Raw genomic sequence first — 24,585 nt, 5'->3', positions numbered from 1 at the left:
ACCTGCCATGCTTACTGGACAGCTGTGCATTATACTTCTTGAAGTAATTGTTTGGTCCAAATAGCATATTTCTCTCCAGGCAGAGAGCGCTCGGGCTGAATGGATGCTGCCACTGCATAATGGTACTCAGACATTGGTTTCCTTGGCAACGTGGGGAGGGCATGTGGGGAGTGAGGTATAAAGGCGCTGGCAGCCTCTCTCTGAGGCTTACTCTGAGGAAAACGCACTCGCTGTCAACACTGAGTAACAGGAACAACTTGCTGCACACTTTTCCCAACTGTGACTTCCTCTCAGCTCTGCTCCACAAGTGGCTGTCTGAGAATGATGCGCCCTAAAGATTTGCGCCAAGGCTCTGGCACCAAGACCTTTCTGGATGCCATGCACGGAGGCAAGGTTCACCTTGCTCGTTTCATTCTGGATGCCCTTGATGGACGTATTATCAACTCAAAGACCGAGAACAGTCGCACCCCGCTCATGTATGCTGTTTGTTTACAAGAACCTAGTTCCCGGGTCAAGTTTACTCATCTGCTTTTAGAGAAGGGGGCTGATGTGAACTGCCAGGATGAGGATGGCCGAACAGCGCTCAGTCTGGCTTGTGAGATGGGTCACCTGGATGTGGTGAAGCTTTTGGTGCAGTTCAATGCTGACCCTGATATCTCAGATGCCTGGGGAAACAGTGCTCTCATGTATGCTGCCTTCTCTGGTCAAAGCCAGGTTCTAGAGTTTCTTGTGCGGGCTTTTAAGAGGCTGGGACTGAGACTGGATAGAACAAATAATGCCGGCCACTCTGCTATAGAGGTTGCCAACTTTTTTGGACACAATAATTGTGTACAGATTTTAAAGTTCCCCTGCAGGAGAAGCGTAGTCTCCGATGAGCCTCTGACAGAGACTGGCAACATTGGGGATGGAGAGTCTCGACAACCAAACAAGCTCCCAAAATATGTGTTAGAACGCTTCTCTAAACAGTGCAACAGCACAGATGATCAACTCCCCACTTTGTCCCAAAAGCAGCTGAAGATGGGAGACCGCAGCGGACTGTGGAACCGTTTCAGATATCCAGGTTGCCAGACTCAAGATGACAATCAGCGCCCCAGCTGGGCCCTACCTCCACCGATCAACAAAAGCCAAAATTCCGCAGATCAAAGTGTTCTCTTTGCTGCCAAACAACTGCAAAACTGCCAGCTCAGAGAGGTAAGAGTCGCTAAAACACTGAACTCTGTGCCTGAGACCAGCCACAAAGATATCAGCAGAGAAGCAGTGGACAGACAAACCTCAGAAAGTTCTGCCTGGGGTAAGGCCAAGCCATTTAACATGGACCTTGTGACTGGTAGAAAGCAGTCATATCAGGGCGATGTCCGTGACATGGGGCTGTCAGCCAGCAAATTAAAGAGAGCCTCGCTTCAGGATGAGAGATGTCTACTGGATAAGAGGGACAGCCAAGGGAACTCCTGGGCCTTCACAAGAGATGCTGACAAAACTGTGCCAAAGCCTCTTTTAACCAACAAGAATCAGTTTGCGGGAGCGCTCGAGCAGGGTGAAATGGAGGCAGTTAATGACACTGCGCCGTCAGGTAAGAGAGAACAACAGAAGAGAGGGAGCCTCGGCCCCACAACCAGACACAAGCTGCTGTTTGCAAGAGGAGAGATGGATTCTGGGAAAGCCCCCAGCCGTACCCCCGGGTTTGTGGGGTTGGGGACCAGGCTGCTCCGAAGATTCACTGCTCCAGAGTTCATGAAGATGGTCCTGGACTGCTCCTCCAGCTCGTCCCAGAGCAGGGGCCGCATGTCGCGTTCAGAGACGTTCCCATTCTCACACACACACCAGCAGGTCAACAGCCAGCCCAGCGTGGACAGTATCAGCGTGGTGAAGTGCGAGTTCGAAAGCTGCTCCTCTCAGTTCCCTCTTGATTAGACTAAGAACACTATCATTACGCAGGAATGCTGGATTGTGATACATTTGTGATACATTTAATATTTTTGCATTTGTTTAGTCAACAGCTTTTGCATTGATCTATCTTTTACACAAACATATTTTATTGTACTTGTACGTTTACAAAATTTTGAAAATGCTATGATTTATCTGTGAGCCACGTAGTTGATATATATTGGATAACATTATATATAAATATTGCTTATGTGGTATTGAAAAATGTTGCTGAACTCTGAATAAATAAATAAATCTATTACAGCGTATGTGTGTGTACTATAATTGAGAAAAGATCAAAACCAAAAATTCACAATGAAGACAGAGACCATGTGCATAATTTATTAATTTATACAAAATTAAATTAATGTTAAATTCTCTTTTCCATGAAGGACCCACGCAGAAATATAAACACATGTACCTGTCTCAGAATATGTGCAAAGTTTTTGGGAGCAGGTGGAGACCCTGCTGCATCACATGCCAGGCCTGTGTGGTTCATCCCACTCCAACAAATGCAAATACAGTCATACATATTTCCTGGAGCAGTGTGCCCATTCATCATCCCATTTTATTTTTTAAAAAGTCAGTCACAATAGAAAGAGGGTTTCATACCACACTCCCACACATACAGTACATGCACTCAGAGACTCATGTATCAATACAGAAAAGTAACATTTGATATCATTTACTGCAGTGTCTGACCTAGTATTCATTTTTCCTATGTACATTATTTATTCAGCCATTTCATACATTATTAACAAAACCTTATTTGCAAATTCACATCATACAAACAACTCACAATACCTTTTGAAAAACCAAAAAATAATAAACATGAAGAGATACTGTACTGTTGATATTTTTCATTAGCTCACTAGTAGCGGCTGGACCCTTCTCTACCATTTGTGATGCTAATAAAGGAGAATTGTCTTTCACATCCCAGTTTGGTACGTTTTCAAGCATTTGCATTGGGCCAGGTGTGCCTCCGTTTGTCCATGTTCAACGGTCGGTAACCATAAGTCCTCCTGTTTATCAAAGTGTATGCAGAGATAGCACAATCCTTCACATTAGCCTCTGAAATACTCAGTTTGGACATAAAGGATGTGGATTAAGTATGTGTTTTTCCTTCCTATTCACTGATATATATTGTGCTGTGTTGTGTGCCCACGGCTGTGTGTGACCAGAAATTGAACCAAACCGAGCTTAGAGGACAAAACCGGCATGCTGCCTTTTGCTCACTCCTAAAGTGCTTTTGTCATGCCCAAGACCATGCGCCCGTCCTGTCATAGTCCTGTCATAGTCCTGTCATCGCTAACTTGGGCAAAAGCTTTTAATCTTTCTCAGCTTCCCCCAAGAGCTATTCAGTCCTTGGATTTCCCGAGGAGCCAGGCCTAATGCATTTCCTCATCCAAGCCCCCGGTAAAGGTGGGTGTTATTAAGGGAAAGTGACAGTCGGCTATAGGGCTCAACAGCGGGACATGCGTTTGCGGTACTGCTCCACCAGTGGCACCAGGCACTGAGGTGAGCCGCATTGCAGCAGGAATGGGTGCTCGAGCAGGTCGGTGGCACTGGCTCGCTCCAGAGGGTCCCGAGTGAGCATACGGTCCAGGAAGTCTTTGAGGACAGGAGAGATCTGAAAGCAAACAACTGTCAGCGTTAGCACTAGTACCAAGTATACGGCAGATATAGAAAATATAAATGATATATTATAGGCTGTTTAAATGTAACACACGTTCCTTACTTAAGGACTCAACCACCAAATGTTCAGTTTGTGTTCTCGTGTGAGAGCCCTGCTGTCCTGTGACCTGCTGCTTTTAACCTGTCCCCGCTCGAATACAAAAACAGAGGTGACAGGGCGTTTGGGATCGCTGGATCCAAACTTTGGAACGAGCTCCCTTTGAGCATTTGATCAGCCTCATCCATTGAGAGTTTTAAGTCACTTAAAAATGCGGCTTTATGTGTGTAAACTTTGACCTTTCACCAACTAATATTTATCTTAATAAGTCAGGAAAATAAAAGGTTCCCTTTGCTTACCTGGTTGACATTTCTCACACTAGGTGCCAGCTCATCTCTCAGCCTCTTCATGGCTGCAACAGGAGTTTCACTGAAGTATGGAGGCTCTCCGTCCACCATCTCCACAACCATAATACCCATAGACCAGATGTCCACCTGAATCCCCACAGACTTGGTTAGTTTTGTAAACTCTCATATTTATAATGTAAAGGCATCGCTACCACTGCTAACAGCTAACGGCAGAGAGATCGCTTTACCTCAGTGCCATATGGAGATTTGGAGATGACTTCTGGAGCCATCCAATATGGTGTCCCAACCAGGGACTTTCGCTTTGGGATGTCCTTACTGATCTGAGCACAGAATCCAAAGTCAGAAAGTTTCACCTGCGCAGGACAAGAGAAAAAAAGTTTGCTTAATATTCATTTTCATACATTCTTAATTACTTTTTCGGTACAGTCAAAATTATATGATGAGTTGTTTATCCTCATTATACTTTTAATTTATGTATTATATATTGTTTTTTAAGTAACACTTCCCTATTAGCTACTACTTTGTGTTAATTCATGGGATCATTAAAGAATTAGTTAATATTGTTAAATTATTAAATTCATAAATATTACCCTTCCATCCAGTGTTAATAATATGGAATCGCTCTTGATGTCCCTGTGGATGACTCCCTGTGAGTGCAGATAGGCCAAGGCCTGCAGCACAGCCTCACACACTGTGGCAATCTGCTCCTCCGTCAGCCTACGCAACAACACATCATCAGACAGGTTTTACATTAACATTTGAGCTTTTGGCAGGCACACTTTTTTTTCAAAATAATTCTCTGTGGAAAGTTGAAATTTCATGAATCACTCCAATTAGAAACCACGCTGTTCAGATCAACAACTCCCACATCTGAAGTGACTAATAATTCTGAATGTGTGGCTTAGAGGTTAGCTCAAGGTACCAACACATCCATTCTTACATAAGTCATTAGTATAAACTGTACTGCAATACAAATCTGGCAGTACAAAAATGTCAGTGTTCTTTTTTTCTTTTTTATTATCTTTTTATTTCACATAGTAAGTGAACACAATCTATGTGTTTTTTCCCCTCATGTCCCACATTTATATATACAGTCTATGGTCCCAACCAGTAAATGAACAAAATAAATAAATAAATGCATTGTTACACTTAATGTATGATAATAACATTATAGATAACTGTAGTAATTGTAGGGATGCCCTGGTCGTTGTGTTTTATTTTTACATCATTATAATTATAATGATAATTATAATAATAATAATAATAATAATTATTATTATTATTATTATTATTATTATTATTATTGTTGTTGTTGTTGTTGTTGTTGTTGTTGTTGTTGTTGTTGTTGTTGTTATTATTATTAATGTATTATCAATTGGTTAATAATTGCTGTTTTCTTTTTCTCTTAAATGTGTTTTTCATTCCATTGTTTTTTCACTTTCTTTCTTGCTTTCTTTCTTTTTGCTTATTAATTTTCTTTTCAATTAAGTTTAAATTTGTCAGCCTAAGCCCACTAATTAAAATTTATTTTAAGGCAGGCCAACTTAGACATTTGTGGTTATCACGACATTCATATGAAACATCCCTAGTACAACAGTACTAGCACAGGTACCAAGCAGCAACCATCATTTTCTGCCATCAAATTCCTACTTGATTAACACCTACAGGATAGATTTACACATATGATTCATAATCAGATAATTAGATTTTGTTGCAAATGGTACAAATTATACAAGGGCCTTTTCCATAGTCACTTTTGTAAAGAAAGCTTCCATGCTTGAAAGTAATGGGTCCCATAGCTCCTGAATTTACTTTTTCTTCCGACGACACCATTGACTTAGGAACAGGAGAACTGCTCAGTCAGTTAAATCTGCATGCTCTATGAAAGCTCTTGTTGGCAGCTGGCTCTTGTCATCTTTCTGGAGAGACTTGTTTTTGTGGATTTGTGTCAAAAGGTCAGACCTGAAGGCTATTCTCTTCTTGGCCAATTATCTGTTAAGACTGATAAATTCTGTTAGAGTCGACTACGGTGTATTCTACTATAGTCTACTATATATATATATATATATATATATATATATATATATATATATATATATATATATATATATATATATATATACACACACATGTGTGTTCTGACTAAACATTAGTGTCTCGATTTTGGACAAAATAACACAATGAATTAAGAAAATGAAACATGAATACATAATTTGATACAGTGGCCATACAATACAAAATCTATTGAATTATTTTTCTCTTTCAGACGTGATGTACGATGCCTCTTTGTGTCCTTGCACGATACTACACTACCCCCTAGTGGCCGCTTGAGATACAAACGATGATCTCATACAAACAAAGAGGGTGCATCTGACACAGAATGCCTCATACCTGGTTTCAGACACGATGTTGGTGAGTGCTCCTCCCTGCAGGTACTCCATGATGACCCACAACTCCTCCTCCACCAGGGCCGACTTGAACATCTCCACTACATTCCTGTGCTGATAGTCCCTCATGATCACCACCTGCGGCACCGTAAAACCACTGTTGTAAAAAGGCCATAACCAGCTTTTGCATCATGAAATGGCAGTGAGGGTGATTTGCAAGGGATTTGCTGTAAATGGAGAGCAAACCTGACACAGCAGATTTATAGAAAACTATTCTAGCTATGCCCTTCAAACTGTACGCCTACACGTTCTGACATTTGTCATATTCAGAGGCTTAAAATGAGTTGATCCACATTTTGTTCGACTTTATTCAGCTTTAGTAAAATGGTAAAACACATAGGCTACATGATCTTCATCATCAGCAAATAAACTAGTCACACCAAAATCAAAAGCTTCAATACTCCCAAGTTCATAAATACAGTATAATGGTGCTATTTTACTCTGATATGGAAAAAATATTCGCACTATAACTCGTACTTTACTTTATAGCACATCTAGCATGGTTATATAGGATGGAATATAAAAACTTGGCAAATACATGAAAACAGGGAACACAGAGCCTTCACCCTACAGTATGAAGACTAAAGTTGAAACTGTAATTTACGAGGAGACATAGTTAGTATTGTCAGGGCCACTGGAAGCCATTTTGGTGCCCTAAGCGGATATGGTTAATGCGTAAATGACTCTGCTGCTGGTCCACTTTTGCATGTGTTATACTTGTTTTGCACATGAGCAAACGGTTTGGTGAATTACCCCCTGAGTCCTATGATTTGTCATTATAATGAACTGCAATGTTTTGCCCTAAGAGAAATGATTAAGGAAGTACAACTTGAATGTTCAAAAGGTATAAACTAAATGTAAATCAGTCAGACATTGAGTAAAACATTTTGCAAGTGCTCTTTTGTTTAAACCAATCTGCACCAAAACTGATATTTACACTACCAACTTTAAAGGTGCATTATGGAACTTTTTATGTGAAAAATAAAATAAAATAATGTATTTGCGTATTGGGCCTTTCAGTGTCCCAGGGGGTGCACAGTGTGAGTGGTCAGCATGGTGCCTTTGCTTTCCTTCACAGTGGCCTCTATCACGCTCCAATTCAATTGTTTTAAGGCTTTCTGGTAGGTTTTCACTGCCGACGGACCCTCACTAGAAAACCTAAAAAACAAATGGCTCTGGAGCGTTGTAAAGACCACCATGATGGAAAGTGAAGGCACCATGCTAATCACTCATACAGCCATTGGTTTTTTACACATAAAAGTTGCATAATGCACCTTTAAATTAAGAGCTGAGTTGAGTATCAAAAGTATTGTGAAACATGGCTTCCAATACAATTTGCATATCACAAGAAAGAATTATTATGATTCTTTGCTGAATAATATTCAGTCTGAGCTCTATTTTACACAGTGTCAGAGTTTCAGTGTTTGAAAGTGGTGTGGAATACACAATTAAATTTTTTTTTCCGGTGGATAATTTGCTGACGCTGATTTATGCAACAATTTCTGTGCTTACATTTTCCCCTTTTATTTCCAGTGTAAAAGCGATCCCGTACCTCATTAAACAGAAGCTCTCTCCTCTGTTGCCGCCGCAGGTCCATCATCTTGACAGCCACCTGCCTCCCGCTGTGCTTCTCTGTGGCGATGCACACGACCCCGGTGGAACCCTCTCCTATCTTCACAAAGTTCTCCAGGTAAGAGCGCGGGTCGCCCTTGTCCACGACCATCTGCAGGGCAGCTTTGAACTGTTCGTGGGTGACTTTGGGGGGGTCCGGTGGTGGCCGGGGCGAGGGGTGCTGAGGCGCTCGGAAGGCAGGGGAGCAGGTACCGGGGGGACTGGTAGCTAGTGAGCCTGTAGGAGAGGGTCTGGGCTGAGAGGGACTGTCCTGAAGAGGGTAAGGGGGGTTGGGGCATCCTGAATGTCTTAAAAATGACTCCGGGACATTTGCTCTTAGTCCCATGTTTGGAGACAGGCCGAGGGTGTAGCTTGCTGAGGATCGCACCGTCCGCTGGGGCCTCATGCCACCTCCCACCAGGGGACTGCTCGTGCCAGTGGGCAGGAAGCCGGAGTGGTATCTCACAGACGTCTCTGTCTGCGTGACAAGATTACACAGGGACCAGTTAAAGTCTATTGGCCGACTGCCACGGATCAGGACCTGCTTTAAGGGAGAATGTTAATCAAGTCCTCCACTCTTTCACGACACTTTGCCTGATACGACCCATGGGAATGCTGTTGCTATAGCTATACAAGCCCAGTGGTGGAGTAAGCATACATTCAAGCCGGAGCAACAGCATCAGTAATGTACATACCCATCACATACATATGACTTGGAGAAGGATATTGGGATTGTGGCTGTATCTATTGGTAAATTTTAAGGGTTACTGATATTGGGTCCCACAGCCTTAAAACATGCATATAATTGATCATTTTCTGAAGAAAGTACCGCAGTACATGCATTTGAGTAAATAAATAGTTTGGCCTTACTTTGAGATCGTAGGATGAAAACGGCCTTCCTGGGCTGTTCTGAGGGTGCATGTACATGGGTGCAGCTGGTCGCAGCTCTAAACCTGCAATTGCTTGCTCCACGTGCGTTGGTGGCTGCTGAACAGTCATACTAGGATTGTAGAAACAGGCCACTGGTCTGGGGGGTGTGGGCAGTCCCCTGGGCAGTGGGATGTCCCGTTTCCAGATGACTCTCTCCTGAGGACTACCCATATCTGCGCTCATGTAAGCTGTGTGACAAGGCGCATGGACATTTGGCGGGTGAGGAGGCAGTGGAGGTCCTTCATGAGGGATGCTGACTTCGTAAGTAGATTTAGCTTTTGGTAAGATCCCATTATGTTGTAAGGTGATGCTCTTCTTCATGCCCAAATATGGAGTGTTTGTTTCGCTGTGAATGTTCCTAGCCCTATCTCTCCACTGGTCCTGAGGGTCATCTTCCTCGTCCTGAGTGAGGCTCTCGTACTGATAGGTGTCGCCCTCGTTCTCCTCCCCGAGTCGACCCAGAGACTGCGCCCGCTTCCGGTTGGAAGGGCTGCTCTTCCTCAGGGAGTTTGAGCTGGTCACGGACAGGCGGCTCATATCGCTGATCATGGCAGAGATGTAGTCCCCATGACCAATCATGCTCCCACGCACAATGGTCTGAAAGAGCAAAGGCACACGCCATCATCACATCACAGAAAGATTTGCACCATGAGAAATAATTAGTGTGACATAATCATTGCTGAGAGGCATGTTAAATTTAGACTTGAGAATTTACAAAGGACATCGTTGTCTCAGTACAAAGACTACATCTCTTCACAGAGCTATTTTTGACACTGCACTGACAAATATATGTGTAATAGTTTAGTAAAAAAAAAAGAAAAAACCTGACACGTCATAAAATACCATTGTAAATGGGCAATTTTCTGGTATGAAGGCAGAGGCCTAGAACTTGCCCAGACAGAAGTGGAAGTATGTTGTTTTGGCAGAAGACTGTGTGGTGGTGGCTCATTAGTTTGTCTAAAGGTAGAGTCATATTTAGTTCACGGTCAGTCGACAGCATCTCTGGTTTCTCCTGTTCAGCGCGAGTACCTCTACATAGGAGACACAGGTCAGGTGACATATCGCTTCACAGCGCACAAGAATCTCAACACTCTTGTTACATTTAAAATGTGTTTAGTTCTATATCTTTCTTTTATGTTTTTGGTCTGTAGTTATACCTTTAATCCCTCTCCAGAGCTCATATGATGGTGATCATATTACCTTGAACCAATAACAGTAGAGAATACAAAATCATAAAACTGCTAGTACCTCTGCCATAAAGTGCTTATGACACCACACTGAGCAAGCACAGAAACAGTGAGACTTGTATCAGTCCCATTCCCTCTGCTGTACAGCTGCTGTACCTGCACTTTTTTATCCCTCTGCTTGACATCTGTGCCAGCGCTCTATACACTGTTATTAATTGCCTATGTGGCGTCATAAATCTTATGGTCCCTTAGTGTATTCAACACTGTAAAGTCAGTGTACACAGCAGGGTCATTAGCTCAGCCCCAAGAAAGCTGAAGATGTCCTTTCAGGCGTTTTTAGATTGTAACCTCTCTCTGCTGATTTCACATTACCCTGGTATATCAATACCACATCAGCTTGAGATCACTACTTAATAAGGACATGGTTGGTCCAGTTTCAGGTGCATTGTGAGTAACTTGTGTATTGTACCTTCTTTGGTCTGAGCTCCACCTCTGTGATCCTGGAGGGGTCTACCATGGGCCGCGGCCGGCGCAGGTTTTCTATGAGGCTCTGCCATTGCATGGGAAGCCCCACGAAGCATCCTCGCTTGACATCAAAAGAAGTGTGAACGCGGTGCTCAAAGTTCTTGGGCACTGATATCTCAGGCCTCTTCTTCTTTTTCTTGCGAAACATGCTCAGGTCCACACTGGCCACAGCTTGCCTGTTGCACTATGTTCCTGTAAAAGAAAAATATATATAAATAATTTATGGTATTGTGCATTAATAATACATTTATTTGTGGGCGCCTTTCAAAATTCTCAAGGTTACTTTACAGAAAGCCTACAAAACAGTTAAAAAAGGACTATGTGGGGTGGGCCTTTTTTTTTAACGTGATTTGAATGTGGTGATTGAGTCTATTGTATGGATGTCTTGAGTTAGAGGGTGGGTAGGTCTGCAGAAGGCCTGACAGGGATGGAGGTGTGAGGTTGTGGAGGGATTTAAAGGGGAGGAAGAGAATTTTGTATTAAAGATTACAGATGATGCAAATGGAATCTTGATAACAATGCACTGCATTTTATGGCCAAACATTTAGTAATAAGTTTGAAAATTATTCATTTTCATACTCATCTGCTTCAACTTCAATTTATATTTCTGTTAATCTCAAACGTTTATAATCTTTAAAATTTGTCAAGGAAGTAGCTGTAACATGATTGTTATTTGATATTCAGAATTTAAGGGTGACATTAACTGTTGTCTAGATCTGACTTTTTGTCTCACTGGAAGGAGATGTGTTCAAACAGGGCTTATCCAGTCCTACAGGCTACATTGCATCAACAGAAAGAGCCCTGTGTATACACAAGTTTATGCAAACTTCATCGACTCCACTACTATCTTTCATATGCCTTTCATAATTACTCGACTGTGTGCCCTTGATTTCAAAGAGGGAAATGACTTAATCTTTGGATGGATCGCTTCACATTTGGAACTGGATGTGGTCTGATATGTTCTGCTTTATTTCCCTTTCAAAACAAGGAAATAATTAAACACATTACATCTCATCCCGGGCCTCACAGCTGTATGAAGAGATAATCAATCTTTGAATCCTATCATCAGATTTAACACTGTTTCATTGAGTGCCCAGTGCATCCCAGCCGCTTATCACAACATAAATTTGTGCTGAGTTTAGAGTGTGGACTGAAAGTGGCAGAGGCCCACAAGGTGCCCTGATAGATCTAGATTGTATCTCCTCATGCACATGCAAAGGTTTGAAATGGAGGAAATTAGTTTTGCAGCAGGCACTCAGTACCACTGCCCTCAGACCAGCATTTGTTTAAGCCCACATCGCTGCTCCAGTCATCAGCCACACCGGTGACTAACCATACTACTGTGGGCCTGACCGCAGCACACGGGAGGGCCCATTCACATCAGCATAGGCCGTCCTCATTATTAAAGCGCATCGGGGGTAGCCCTGTGAAAAACATGTCACCCCTTCAAGGATAGTTCAATCACTGGGCTCATATGCTAAGTTGCATAAGCGAATGACTCTGTGCTCTCCCTGTGTACACAAAATGGTGTTGAGCGTAGCTTTAATTCTCTCTGACGGGAATTTTATGGTGTGGTTGGAATGAGTGGACGGTGGTCCTTGTGCAATTTACAGAATATATAGAGCTTCACTATATGAGCAATTGCAATTATATTTTTGTTATTGCGATTGTTTTCATTATAACAATACTGTTGCTCTTTCTTTTCTTTAAGATGAATGTATTTTGTACATGGTCAAAGAAAATAGTAAACTAAACCATTTAACCATTTCAAAACTATTTGTTCCATTTAATTCAAATAAAAAAATGTGTCTTGTAGCTTTTGCTTGTCAAATTATGTCAAAACATTATGTCACATATACTAAATTAGGACCAAAACAAGGCCAAAAATCACGACTAAAATGAAACTTTTCCATCTTTTTAAATTGTCATAGTCAGATAGAAGTCCTCAGTGAATTGCGACATAGTGTGGCTTCCTGTGATATGGCTTTCAAATATCTTTTATTTATTTGCAACATAATAAAGGGTGTTATGTTGCTCTATACATTTTCACTTTTGATGGCATTGTCCAGGCACCACCTCTGAAGTGAAAAGGTATTCAGAGGGTGAAGTTCTCTTGTGAAAACAGTTTGGACACTCCTGATCTTGCCATACATTTTGGACATAGTAATGCACTTATCTGTAGCATTCCAGTATTCAACATCTTCTCCCACGTTGTGCTTATTTTGCAGTTTGGAGTGCAGAAGCTGGCAATGCTTAGACAAATATTTACCCTAGGCCCTCATGTATCCTTTACAAGGAGATCAATCAATATTTACTCATGAGTGAAATGCAAACGGCTACACTTCTCTACTGCCAGAAATAATGGGGTGATACCAACTCATATAGGACAGCTGGCTCTGCACACCACTTTATCAGGCCTCATCAGTTTAAAGCAGTCAACACCACAACTGTATTCATTATTCATCCCAGCGCTGCTCCTCTCTGAAGCCACCAGAAATTCAAACTTACAAATCCGATATTAGCGCCACACTAAAAACACAGACCGACTTTGTTGATTCACTTCCGGATGACAGTAATTGAACAGTTGATGCAATTATCGATTAACAAGCCTTAATCACATGCATCTGGCTTGCATTGACCCCACTAACAGTGCTAAGCTTATGAGTGTCTCGATAACAATGCACTATTGATTTCTAAGGCAGCGTTATTTATGCAGAGCTGAACTTGCATCATTATGTTTTCTGGTCACACTCACACAAAAAGCACACACACAAAAAAACTTCAGGGATCTGACCCACAGTGGCTTGTCTTGAATCTATCAAAGTGCTGAGGCAGAAAAAAAAAAGCCAGCAGCTGTCAGAAACATCAGCAGCCAAAAAAGGATGAGGTCACTCAGAAATTCTGCAACACGGGGTGTTTCTATCTTTGAGACCACATGCACAGGGAAACTTGACAACAGAAACATAGCGTCAAACTCCTATGGCCAGAGTGATGGTGCCAAATAGGGCAATTATATAATATATATAAGCTAAGACAGGCATTCACATTTGGACATTGGATCCCAAACCCAATGCATGCTGTAGTTATCCTTAGTTTTCAGATGCATGTCTATCATCTGATAATATGCCAAGAGATTTATATACAGAGCGATTACCTTAGAGCAGAATAGAGTAATTGTGTCTTTGTATTTTGATCTTTGTGATGTTTGTCTTACTTTTGGAATAAAAGGAACATGCTATCGTTTAGTTGATGCGAGCATGTTATGTGAGAAGTCCAGAAAGCAAACTTCTGCCAAGTAAAGCAGTTCCACCCTTCGTCCTGAACGTGATTCAGGGCCACACCAAAATACTCATGACACAAACATCCTGGAGATTACATCAGTCTGTACATGCACAGTGAAGGTACTTTATGGTTTTCATTGGGAAATTTGTGCTCTGCATTTGACCCATATCCTCCAATGAAACTGGGGCAACCTGCAGGACAGGTGCCGTGGGCAACCCCAGTTCAGGGCAACCAAGTAGGAGGATTAGCCTACAACAGTATCTTGTGAACTTTAATTGTATTTTGCTTAAGCATCATATAGGTCATGTACTGTGATCTTTATCATTTTAATTCCAGTACCAAGTAAGTAAGTAAGTGCTTTATTTGTTATTGTACAATTGTACAACGAAATTGCATTCAGGTGTTTTTTAAATGCTGAACGCAAAACACCACATGTAATCTCAAACGAGGTACAAGTCAGTCTGTGCACCGCTTTAGTTCCGCCTCCAAAACACTGTTCAGCCTGAAGTCAAACACCCCCTCCTCAAATCAAGACCTTACCGTGACCGGATGGAGCATCTCCACCTGGCAGAGCAGTCATGCACCTCGTGCCATGCATAAAACCATCCATATGTTTTCCATACACAACACATAGAGTAATAGAGCCCCTTTCTGTCATGTTCCAGTACCATCCGGAGCAGGGGGACTTGTGGGCAAGTGGGAGGGGATAGAGATGGGGCAGATATTGGATTTGCTCAATGTTGCTGCTCCGAGCTGTGTTGAATGATTTTTTTTCCCTCTTTGCCCTAATTTTAGCTCGATTTCTGTTGCTGGCATGCATGTAGAGATGGTAGCGAGGGTGGTGCACGCTCAGGTGACTCTGCTGGCAGGATTAGTATGGTGTTCAGGCTTCCACTGATCTAATTTTAGGACACATCATTTCACTCTCCTCCGAGCGCACACGAAGCCAAGCACGTGTTTATTTTTCAGGATTTGTGTAAAAATAGTGGGGATGAATATGTGAGGCAATTGTGATGACTTAATCCTCTTTTTGCTCCTGTAAGTCAGTGTATCTATAAGTATAATCCAGCTATAGTAAATTACAGTGGGAACATCAGTGACACAGGATGGATAGACGACATGAAGGGTCTTAACTGCTGTTTTTGGACTGTGCACTGCAGCGGCAAGGGCTATTTTATCAGCTTCATTACGATGACCGATTTGCCCTTTGAGTATAATGAGACTGCCTCTCAAAGGAGTGTGCGAGGGGGGCTTGGATTGGTCATGTCTTGTAAAGTATGCCCACACAGAATTTTATATCTGAGGAAAGTGGTACACAGGCTCTGGACGTGACTGGACAGAGTAATGTCCGTGTTTTTGATTTAAGTCTCTTTGGAGTCACCTCTGTCTGCATCAAGGCATCGTCAACAGGAGATGACATGTGATGTAATGAGTTGTGTTCAATGACAAGGAATAACATGGAATAATGCTGTTTTCATGCATATTTCATGTCCAAGGTTTAATACAGCATGCACAACCAAGCACTTGCAGGCCAACAAGCTTTGAAGAGAGACACGCATCTACTTTAAAGCATTTGATTGTGGCCAAGCATAAGAAACAAGGTTCAACGTTTTGGATAAATCTCATTTTTAAAATCTTGATGATTAAAGCTTGGTGAGCTTAGTAATTCCGTATCCATACAGTTAATAGAAAAAGGATGACAGGGTTTCTTTGGTGGCTCACTTGGCAGAATACTTACAATAACAAAAATCCAACATGTGACTGCCTATATGTCTATCTCTATCTAATAAAAGAAAGGTTACAGAAATGTTTGGAACTGCATTTGCTCTCCATTATCTCTTTACCATAATGACATTTAAGTCTATAATGTTGAAGGTTAGGTTACATGACCTATTGTTCTGACTGTTTTCACTCACATTAATGTTTTTTTTTTCATATGATTTAGATATTAACCTTTACTCAGACAGACCTCTGTTTTGGATTTAGTTTCAATATCATTTTTAAATAGAACAACTGTCCGGCTTTATATAATTTTAAATATGATTGCATGATACAAGTGGAGTAGTGATTTCTGTCGTTCAAGGGCAGCTGGTATTCATGCATTGGACCTCAGCTAATGTTGAGAAAGCATAAAAAGGAAGGTCGGGAAGGTAGCAGAATGAGGGATGGAGCATGTAAAACGTTCAACATATTTTGCATAAGCTCGATCAGTGCAGCTCGGAACACGTTACTCCATGTTCTCTGCTGCAGACAGTAAAGAAAATGTGGAGATTGATGGGGCATCAATAGAAGCTGTAAATCACTCTGTCAGATGATACATATTGACACTGATCCTCTAGGACAACTCAATGGACAAGAAAACTAGCTTGCTCTGAACTCTGGTAAGTGAGGTGGCTTTGCACATTAGCAGGTATTTAATTATTGCCTCTGAATGATACTTAAACCTGATGGCATTGTAAAAGCAACATGTGTGCTATAGTGAGAGTTTATGGGATGTCCCTGACTGATGCTGACACAAGGTGCAACACAGTGTAAATGTATGTTCTGAATAGAGATAAGAGGAGTAAGGACTATGCGGCACTGACCAACACTCTCTTTAATTAAATATTCTCTTGGCTATCGCAAGTGCTTTGAACAATTTGACGCTGCACTGATAAAGACTTGTGATCTGGCTCGACCAATGGTATGTGCCCAAATCTTCTCTCTGGGGCCTAATTTATTGATGCGCCAAGCCCCAGAGCAGGCTTTACAGTACAAGCCTATGAGAGCTTTGATTTATATTTTCCCACCTCAGGCCTCAGCGTGACTTTCCGAAGCACGAAGCACCTGACTTTTTTTTTTTTTACAAAAAATCTGGGAATACCCTTGCAACGATCAATCTGCGTGGGCCCCACTGTCCCGCTCTGTCACCCAGCGTGGGTGCTGTTGGAGCCCAGTGAGGGGACTCGTGGCATGCTGCCCTAATTTGGGCTCAGAGCTTGTTTTAATCCTTAGTGCTTGACGTTTTGTGGCCAGTGGGGAAGATAAAGTCGGTGATGCACGCTGCCCTCTGTTTCAACCATAGCCTGGCATTTATAAAAACAACAGGCCACGTGACAATAGTGAACCACCTGCACCTGATTACCTTTGCTATCTCGGTCACGTCCTGTCAGGTCCATTGTGCAAATATAATTTTCTGCGTTTAGCGCCTCTGGAATTGAGCAACAAAAGATATGAGACAGTGAATCAGTACTTAGCAGAGTAATCTGTCACCTCTTTTACCCTCGTCTGCCTTGACTCTCCTTTCCAGTGTATCAATTAGTCTCCCAAGACATACAAAGAAGGCAGTTTTAGACTTGCAGGACCTTACTCACATCCCACTCATACTCAAACAATCCACAGTTTACTTTGACCTCGTGTGAGGATATGTTACAACAGGCCAGGCTGGAGTTTAAGCCCGTAAAGTCGCCTCTGTTATGACTCATAACATACATTGTGGAAAATCAGCACACTTTATGCTTAGCAATATTTTTAGGAAGATTACTATATAATTAGACAAAAAAAAAAGAAAAACTAGCAGCCACTAATAAATGAAAATAGCCCTCATGGTATATGAGGATATAAGTGGATCATTTAATCACAGAGGTATGTAACTGAGGGTTTATTACACAGGTTAGTTCAATCCCATTGTAATAACTGTTCATTGTTCATATATGGCTTTAAAGAGTGAGCCCTTTTGTGTTTTGTCTTTTTTCCAACTCCTTCACATTTAACACTGTGCAAACATCACTTTGTATAGTTATTCAGCTCTTGTATAACAGGTTTAAGCATTAAACTTTATTTGCTTTAAACATTTCAAATATCTGTGTTCCCTCACATGTTTTCCAACATGACCATGCATGCTCTGAAGTCTTCATACCAACATAACACTGAGTCCTCATGCACAGGTTGCTTTGGAGGGATCACCCGCAGTCAATGGACAAGACCAGAAAACACCAGAATCAAAAGAGGAAGCCCCTGCCAATGGGACCAATGACATACAAACAGTGCTTCACTGTTGAGAGGATGGCTGTATCCTTTCTCTTGACATACAGGTTGAGGACGAAGAGGCTGAGAGGATGTGGGGGATTTTCAGAAGGAGGGGTGAGTGGAAGGTGAAAGCTGGAGAGATGCGGTCCATCACTGAATACATCCACAAAGCCCTTTTAGTGTATCAACACCTGGACACAAGGCATTCTGCTCACTGCCTGTCTACATTCGCTTTTCTAATGTCTGCCGACAGCCCACACTAGAATGCTCTTTATCAATGACGTTAAGCCTCTCTTCCCTTTCCCCACCCCCCTCGCACCCCACTGCCTCCATGGAGAAAAAGGAGAAAAATGTGTCATTCCCCCTTACCTTGCCTTGTCCAGTGAAGAGGAGAGCTCTCCTCTGGGAAGGATGTGGAGTGAGCACATACACACTTGCATTCACTGTGATAGCACGCTCACACACGGCGCTCCGCTAAGGATGGGGATGGAGGCTTTGGAGCTCAAGCCAGCGCACACTGCAGGCTGCCGCTTGCCTGGGAAAGCCTGATGCGTTCCTCCCTCCAGGCAGAAGCGCACACTTCCATCTCAAAGGCTCTTTGTTGGGCTGAATTCATCCCCGGCTCCTGTGCTGTTGGCTGAGTGCTGGTCCGTGCACCAATGTCTTCTTCTCAGGACACAGGACAACCATTTACACAATGCAAGAGTCAAAGCCATGAAGAAAGGAATGAGGCAGTGTCCAGGAGAAATGAGAGAAATATGACGGCCGCATTCAGCTCCTTCCTTTACTATCCCTGTCTTTGGCTTCTGTGTGTGTGCTTCACACACTCTCTCTCACACCCTCCCCGCACTGTCTCTCCACTCTCTCTATTCCTCCTCCTCTTGGTGCCTTTATCACTTCCCTCCTTCCCTGCCTCCTCCCACTCCCTCATTGGGCTGTCTTTGCAAAAGCCTAGAACTGATAGCAGCATGTAACCGTGCCTGAGTGTGCTAGCCTGTTTAAAGCCGGTTTCTTATGACTGTCTGTAAGGAGAGAAGAGCTCCATTTACACCCATCACCTGGGATACGGCGTGCCTCTGTCATTGTGTCTTCCTCGCTGTCTGCATGTTATGTGGCTGGCATGTGAACATGCGTAATGGTTGCGCTGTTTTAGCACCCACTAATATGAATTATCTTTGGAGTGACTGGGTCTGACTCGGCAGATGGTAGCAGACTTCTTTGTTTGTGTGAATTTGAAGGCTGTGCATTGTGGGTCTATTTCTGTAGAGTGCATTTGTCATCTTTTTTGAGACTAACATGACCCAAAATCTTTCTCCAGTGAAGTTTTTTCTTTCTAAAAATAGCCTCCTCGTTTTTTCAAATATTCTTAGAACAGTTATTTACTGAATTATTGATATAGCAGACAAAAAGCAGAAAAAATGGCAAATTAGGCTAATATTGTTTGCAAAGTCATCCAAATTTGGGGCACATGCATTTTGATGTGAGAATATTCAATGACATGAGGGGAAAAAAGCCAATGACTAAACCAATCTGCATAACAATGACAGATTTCCCTGTTGGGGGTATAGAAGCCACAACCCTTTCCTATCTTGGCTTCTCCCTTGTTAGCATTATTAAACTTTTTGTAATGTACTGCCACGCATTACATTTTACATTTCTTTTGGGTTTGCCACTCTAAGCACTAAGATGCATTAAAAGCCAGCTAGAATAAATGGGGGCAATCCGATTTGTTCAGACTTTCTGGACCAGACCATAAATGTACCAAGACACTTTCACCTTCTATCGGTGGTCAGCCACTATGAAGGAGAGCTGCTCGGGGGTCATGAGGTCAGCTAATGATATCTCACCGGGAGGCACTTTTATGACGCAGAAAAACATCCATTCAGCAATTGAACAGGAGGAAGGGAAGACGTTTATAATGACAATGGTGGTGTTAAGCTGTGCTGTCATTAAAATTGGAGCCAACAGGGTGCACTAGGGACTCGCTTCAATGTTTGCATTACAAAACTGTAACTATTTTACATGATAACCTTTGTACCCACTGGCCACGCAGCCCCATATATTACTTGCCAATTCATGCTGTTACCTGCTATACAAAAAAAAAAAAGCATAATTATTATTATTAATATTAGATATTTATGTATGTATTTATTGTTTATATAATCATTCTTATTGTTTATAAATGACATCTGATCATAGATGTGTTGACCCGGTCAAAGGAAAATCTATCTTTAATTGATCATTTTATCTCTTATATGCACTTTGACTATAAAATTACACTATCAAAAAAGGTTACAAATAGGGCTGCACAATATAATGCAAAGCTATTGTCATTGCAATATTAAATTATGTATTATTCATCATGTCACTAGCTACAATATATTGCAATATGATGTCACTGCAGATCCATCTAACTGATTCATTTTATTCCACCAGAGCTTACATCAAAAATGTGCTGAAAATATAGTTTTTCTAAGTCATGAATTTCTTTATTAATTAAAAATAATATTGCTATACTTTAGCACTATTCAATTATCAAATATCTCAATTATTTCTCATATTGTGCAGCCCTTTTTTGAAATAACAGGTCTGTTATTTTATCAAGTTTTGGCCAGACTTCAAAGAAAGTAGCCTCAGTCAGTCATGTAGAAGCTAGATGGAGAAGTTGTTGTTAACTGGTGCATGTGAAAACAAATAGGTTTAAGAGCACAGACTGTAAAACATGCCCCCCATACAAACCCAGAGTGTTCCTGTCAGTCAAAGTAACAATGCTGGACAAAAGCTCTTCTCTGAGGGCCTGTCGAAAGCGCATTAAGAAAAAGGTACCTCACTGGTTAGGCGGCCATTCGAGTGGGCTATGGATTTTCTGTCTGAGCCGCTATCTGGCTGCTTTCATGGATGGAGCTTTTAATAAGTCCCATCAAACAGCATAGACCAGAGAATCCGTTATGATGTGGTTACGCTGTGTTATTATAATGGGAGTGCATCACACATACCCTGTCATTTATCACAGAGTTTCAGCGGTTCCCTGTGCAAAGACAACATTTAAAATATGTTGAAAGGATGGTGTCTGTTTTCAGCATGATTCCTGTGCCAGTTTCAGTACCTTCAACTTTTCTCACTGGCCTTTGGGGACAACTGAGGCCTTTTTAGTACTCAACTGCATTGCCTGGATTTCACTTGCTAATGAGTGAACAACCCATCTTCAGGCCATTCTTCAAAGTCTGTCCTACACGCTGTGCCTCTGAAGTGCTTCCCATCTTGATAGTAGTTTAGGTTTACTGAACCAAGATTCGCTTACTGCAGGAATGTCCAAAGTGGGGCCCGGGGGCCTAATACTGCCCTCAGAGCAATTTTTGGTGGCCCTCAGGCTTCTTATTTTATTGGAACACATCACCAAAGATGGTACTTTTGACTGCAATCTTAATAATTCGACACAATTAAAACCTCAAAAAGTAGCATTTATTGTGATAGAGCTAGCGTTATGATTCCAAGTCTAAATAAAGGTGTATGGTAGTTTAAACCTCTTTTAAATACACCCAGTTGAATTATTGCACTGTCGATGGATCTGCGGCCCTCCATGTTGTACACATGTCAGTATGCGGTCCGCTGTGAAAAAAATGTGGACACCTCAAATCCCGTTCTGGAACATAGGTTCAAAGTAAAACAAACAAATAAACAAGATTTTAACACATTTAATGAACAATAATAAAAAGTTTGACGTATACAACAAGGCTATGCAACATTCTCCTTTTCTGATTGAGAGCAAGATATTTACATTAGAAATAGAAAATCAACAATTCAAAGCAAGAAAAACAGCACATTTTGTTAAAACCATATTGACCTTGAGTCAATAGGTGTTAAAACTGCAAATCTACGTGTGTGTGTGTTTTTTTTTTTTTAGCAATATTACACTATTAAATTTCACTTTAAGTAGAAGCACAGAATGGTGGAATTTTTGAGTACATTTGCCTACAGCTGCCCATTTTCTCTCAAAGTATGTGTAGAAAAAGTAGTACTGTATTTACATCATGCAGCATGATGAAGTGAAGTGAAGTCTTCAACTTACTTAGTTAAACAAAATGCATAAGTGACACAATAAAAGTTAAACAGTCAGAACTCCTGAACAATAATTAGTTTACAGTAGTGGCAACAGCTTCTTTCTTTTGACCTTTGATATCAACACCTTGTGAGATCCTCTGGCGGTACCGTTCAGCCCGCAGTTCTTCAAAGCAGAACTCAGTGGCTCCGCTCAGTAGTAGCTCTTTGCAGTACATACTCTTCTCTTGGCATTTTTCAGAGTCAGTCTCTTTCTGTTGGTGCTCCTGTAGCCTCTTCAGGGGTGTTTCTTCTCTACAAGGCTTCCGAGCTGATAACACATTGTTCACAGATGGGTTGATCTTGCATGGGGTCCTGGTGGTGAATCAGGAAAGCACAATTAGTGATCAGTGTGATGTTGTCATCGCTTGTATTTGAAAAGAAAGAGTACCACTCACATTGTCGGAGGCACGTCTGACTCCTCTACAAATGGTTGAAATGTTGGTTTGGCAGCAGGCGGTGCCATAACAGTATGTCCATATTTTGTTTTTTGCCGCATCTAATAGAAAAAAATATATAGCAATCTCAAACTTTGCAAATACTCAAATGCACACATTTTTAAAATTATTATACCTTGACATCACACCATTTTTCTGGTCTCTGCTCATTTTCTTTGGATTTTGAAGAAGTAGGTGGTGCCGCCCATGACTCCAATTTTGGCTGTGAAGGACCTTCATCCGGAACTTTATTTTCATCAAAAATTACAAATTGGCTGTTTGTGGCATTGCTGAGAGCAGGTGTGCCTTGGAACCTCAAGCCTCCCGAAGCACCTTACAAAAAACAGTCAAATTAATCTCCTTTTATGCAAGCTGACAAAAAATATGAATACTATTGTGTTTACTTTTGACAGCAGCTCCAGTTCTGTTTACAGGGACAATCGCTTTTTTCTTCCCTCTGTGTTTGAGATTGGCCAAAGATACTCTCTCAGGTTGTTTCAGCTCATCATCGCTGTCTGCCCCTTTGACGTTCATCAACACTTGTCGGGACACACGTGCCTGCAGAGCCCTTCAATGATCATTTCACAATATTATTTTCACATTACTCAATTATAACAACATAATTATGGCAAAAGTACACACTTGTGAAACTGCATGAGCTTGTCCTGTGGCTCAGCAAACTTTTTCAATCCCTCCTGGTACATCATGTCCGCTTTGCGACAATCACCCTGATTCTCATATTCTTCAGACCAAGCAATATAAAATGACGCTTGCAAATCTCCAATCCCCTGAGCTTGCATGTAGCGATAAATATCCAAGGGCTCCGAGCAGTTCTTTGCCTTGTTACGACACAAAAAATAAGTTAATGTTTAGGTAGAAGAGCATATCGGGAAACTGGCAGAAGAATACATACAAATTTGATCCATAAGTCAACATAACGAGAGTCATTATGATACTTCTTTTCTTCTGTAAACCTGGTCACAGCTCTTTCTAAGAGCATGGTCAGGTTACTTTCTTTTCCTCCTTGGGGGAACGTTTGCTCAGTCCAGTTTATATACCTGTAAATTGTAAAAATGTATTCATAAAAATTGTTAGATTGTGTGTAAACAATGCATTTAGATCTGAACTTACCTGTCCCACACATCAAGTGGATCATCTCCATCATACATTCTTAGTTCGGTTTCAAAGGACCTGTTCAAGGTGACATAAAATGAGAGAATAACCAATGAAAAGTACCAAAAATATCACTTGAGAAAACAATTGCACGCCCATACTGTCTCTGATGTATGATGGCAGAGCTGAAGCCATCTTGATGTTGTGTAAGGGCTTCTTGTAGAGCTGATATGTGTCTTCCACGTCTAAGAGGTTGAATGTTTTCTTTGCACAATTCCCACTCTACATCTCCTCCTTCTGCCATCATATAATGTAACGGAGGGGACCTGTAGAGATACAACATAAAAACAACGTAGTTACTGTTACCGTGTTTGAATAAAACCATATTCTTTACATGGCGTTGCAAAAGCTATAATCCCAAAGAAACAACACGGTTGATACCACGCTATATCAATCGTGTTTGCTAATATTGGCACACAAGGGCGACGTGTTGTTTACCGTACTGATAAAGCTATTTCCTGTGTCATATAGGCTCAGGAACGAGAGTACATATACTGGAAAAATAATGCACCGAGCGTAATCCAGGGTTGATCAATACGGAAATGATACTGTTCACTGAGTGAGAATATGTTGAAGTACAAAGATCTAACCCGATTTATAGAGATCGCTTTTCTGCAGAGTTGGTAGCTACTTCTATCACGTCGTGGATGCTAATCAACGATAGCAAGCTAACGCCAATTACGCGAAAAGGATGGATGGATTTGTTCTCGTGGTCGGTCAATGTTTACTTCGTTACCACATTAATTAATCGTTACAGTAAAATGATGGCTTCGTACCGATTTCAGAGTTACTTCTATCCTTTTTTCTTAACGACGGCGTGAACAGTGTTGTGGTCGGTTCATTTTGAACAAGAGCCGCGACAGACTTTTCTCGAAGCTGATTGGACAAACCCGAAAACGGAAATTCAATGAAACGTCACTTCCG

The 24,585-nt window shown here is 41.6% G+C and overlaps 3 protein-coding genes across 3 annotated transcripts; 1 reads left to right on the top strand and 2 right to left on the bottom strand.

Annotated features, from left to right (window-relative positions):
- Positions 1 to 221: 221 nt before the first annotated feature.
- On the top strand, positions 222 to 2,121 carry ankrd63 (ankyrin repeat domain 63). The gene has a single exon (XM_079572996.1). It carries the CDS (start codon positions 322 to 324, stop codon positions 1,909 to 1,911), a length of 1,590 nt encoding a protein of 529 aa, XP_079429122.1. The 5' UTR covers positions 222 to 321; the 3' UTR covers positions 1,912 to 2,121.
- Positions 2,122 to 2,240: 119 nt separating this feature from the next.
- On the bottom strand, positions 2,241 to 18,805 carry pak6 (p21 (RAC1) activated kinase 6). The gene is made up of 9 exons (XM_079572995.1): positions 18,323 to 18,805; positions 10,608 to 10,855; positions 8,892 to 9,548; positions 7,963 to 8,499; positions 6,355 to 6,488; positions 4,554 to 4,680; positions 4,191 to 4,316; positions 3,955 to 4,089; positions 2,241 to 3,553 (listed from the first exon to the last, which is right to left on the bottom strand). Exons 2-9 carry the CDS (start codon positions 10,809 to 10,811, stop codon positions 3,386 to 3,388), a joined length of 2,088 nt encoding a protein of 695 aa, XP_079429121.1. The 5' UTR covers positions 10,812 to 10,855; positions 18,323 to 18,805; the 3' UTR covers positions 2,241 to 3,385.
- Positions 18,806 to 21,723: 2,918 nt separating this feature from the next.
- On the bottom strand, positions 21,724 to 24,545 carry bub1bb (BUB1 mitotic checkpoint serine/threonine kinase Bb). Its single transcript, XM_079573743.1, has 9 exons — positions 24,438 to 24,545; positions 23,763 to 23,927; positions 23,620 to 23,679; positions 23,402 to 23,546; positions 23,131 to 23,327; positions 22,893 to 23,056; positions 22,625 to 22,821; positions 22,450 to 22,550; positions 21,724 to 22,366 (listed from the first exon to the last, which is right to left on the bottom strand). The coding sequence occupies exons 2-9, from the start codon at positions 23,906 to 23,908 to the stop codon at positions 22,087 to 22,089; spliced, it is 1,290 nt and encodes a 429-aa protein (XP_079429869.1). The 5' UTR covers positions 23,909 to 23,927; positions 24,438 to 24,545; the 3' UTR covers positions 21,724 to 22,086.
- Between the last annotated feature and the right edge of the window lie 40 nt (positions 24,546 to 24,585).

This window comes from Gobius niger (genome assembly GCF_951799975.1).
Source record: "Gobius niger genome assembly, chromosome: 16".
NCBI classification, from domain to species: domain Eukaryota; kingdom Metazoa; phylum Chordata; class Actinopteri; order Gobiiformes; family Gobiidae; genus Gobius; species Gobius niger.
Note: the sequence above shows the minus strand (reverse complement) of the source record. Positions and strands in the feature narration are given on the sequence as shown.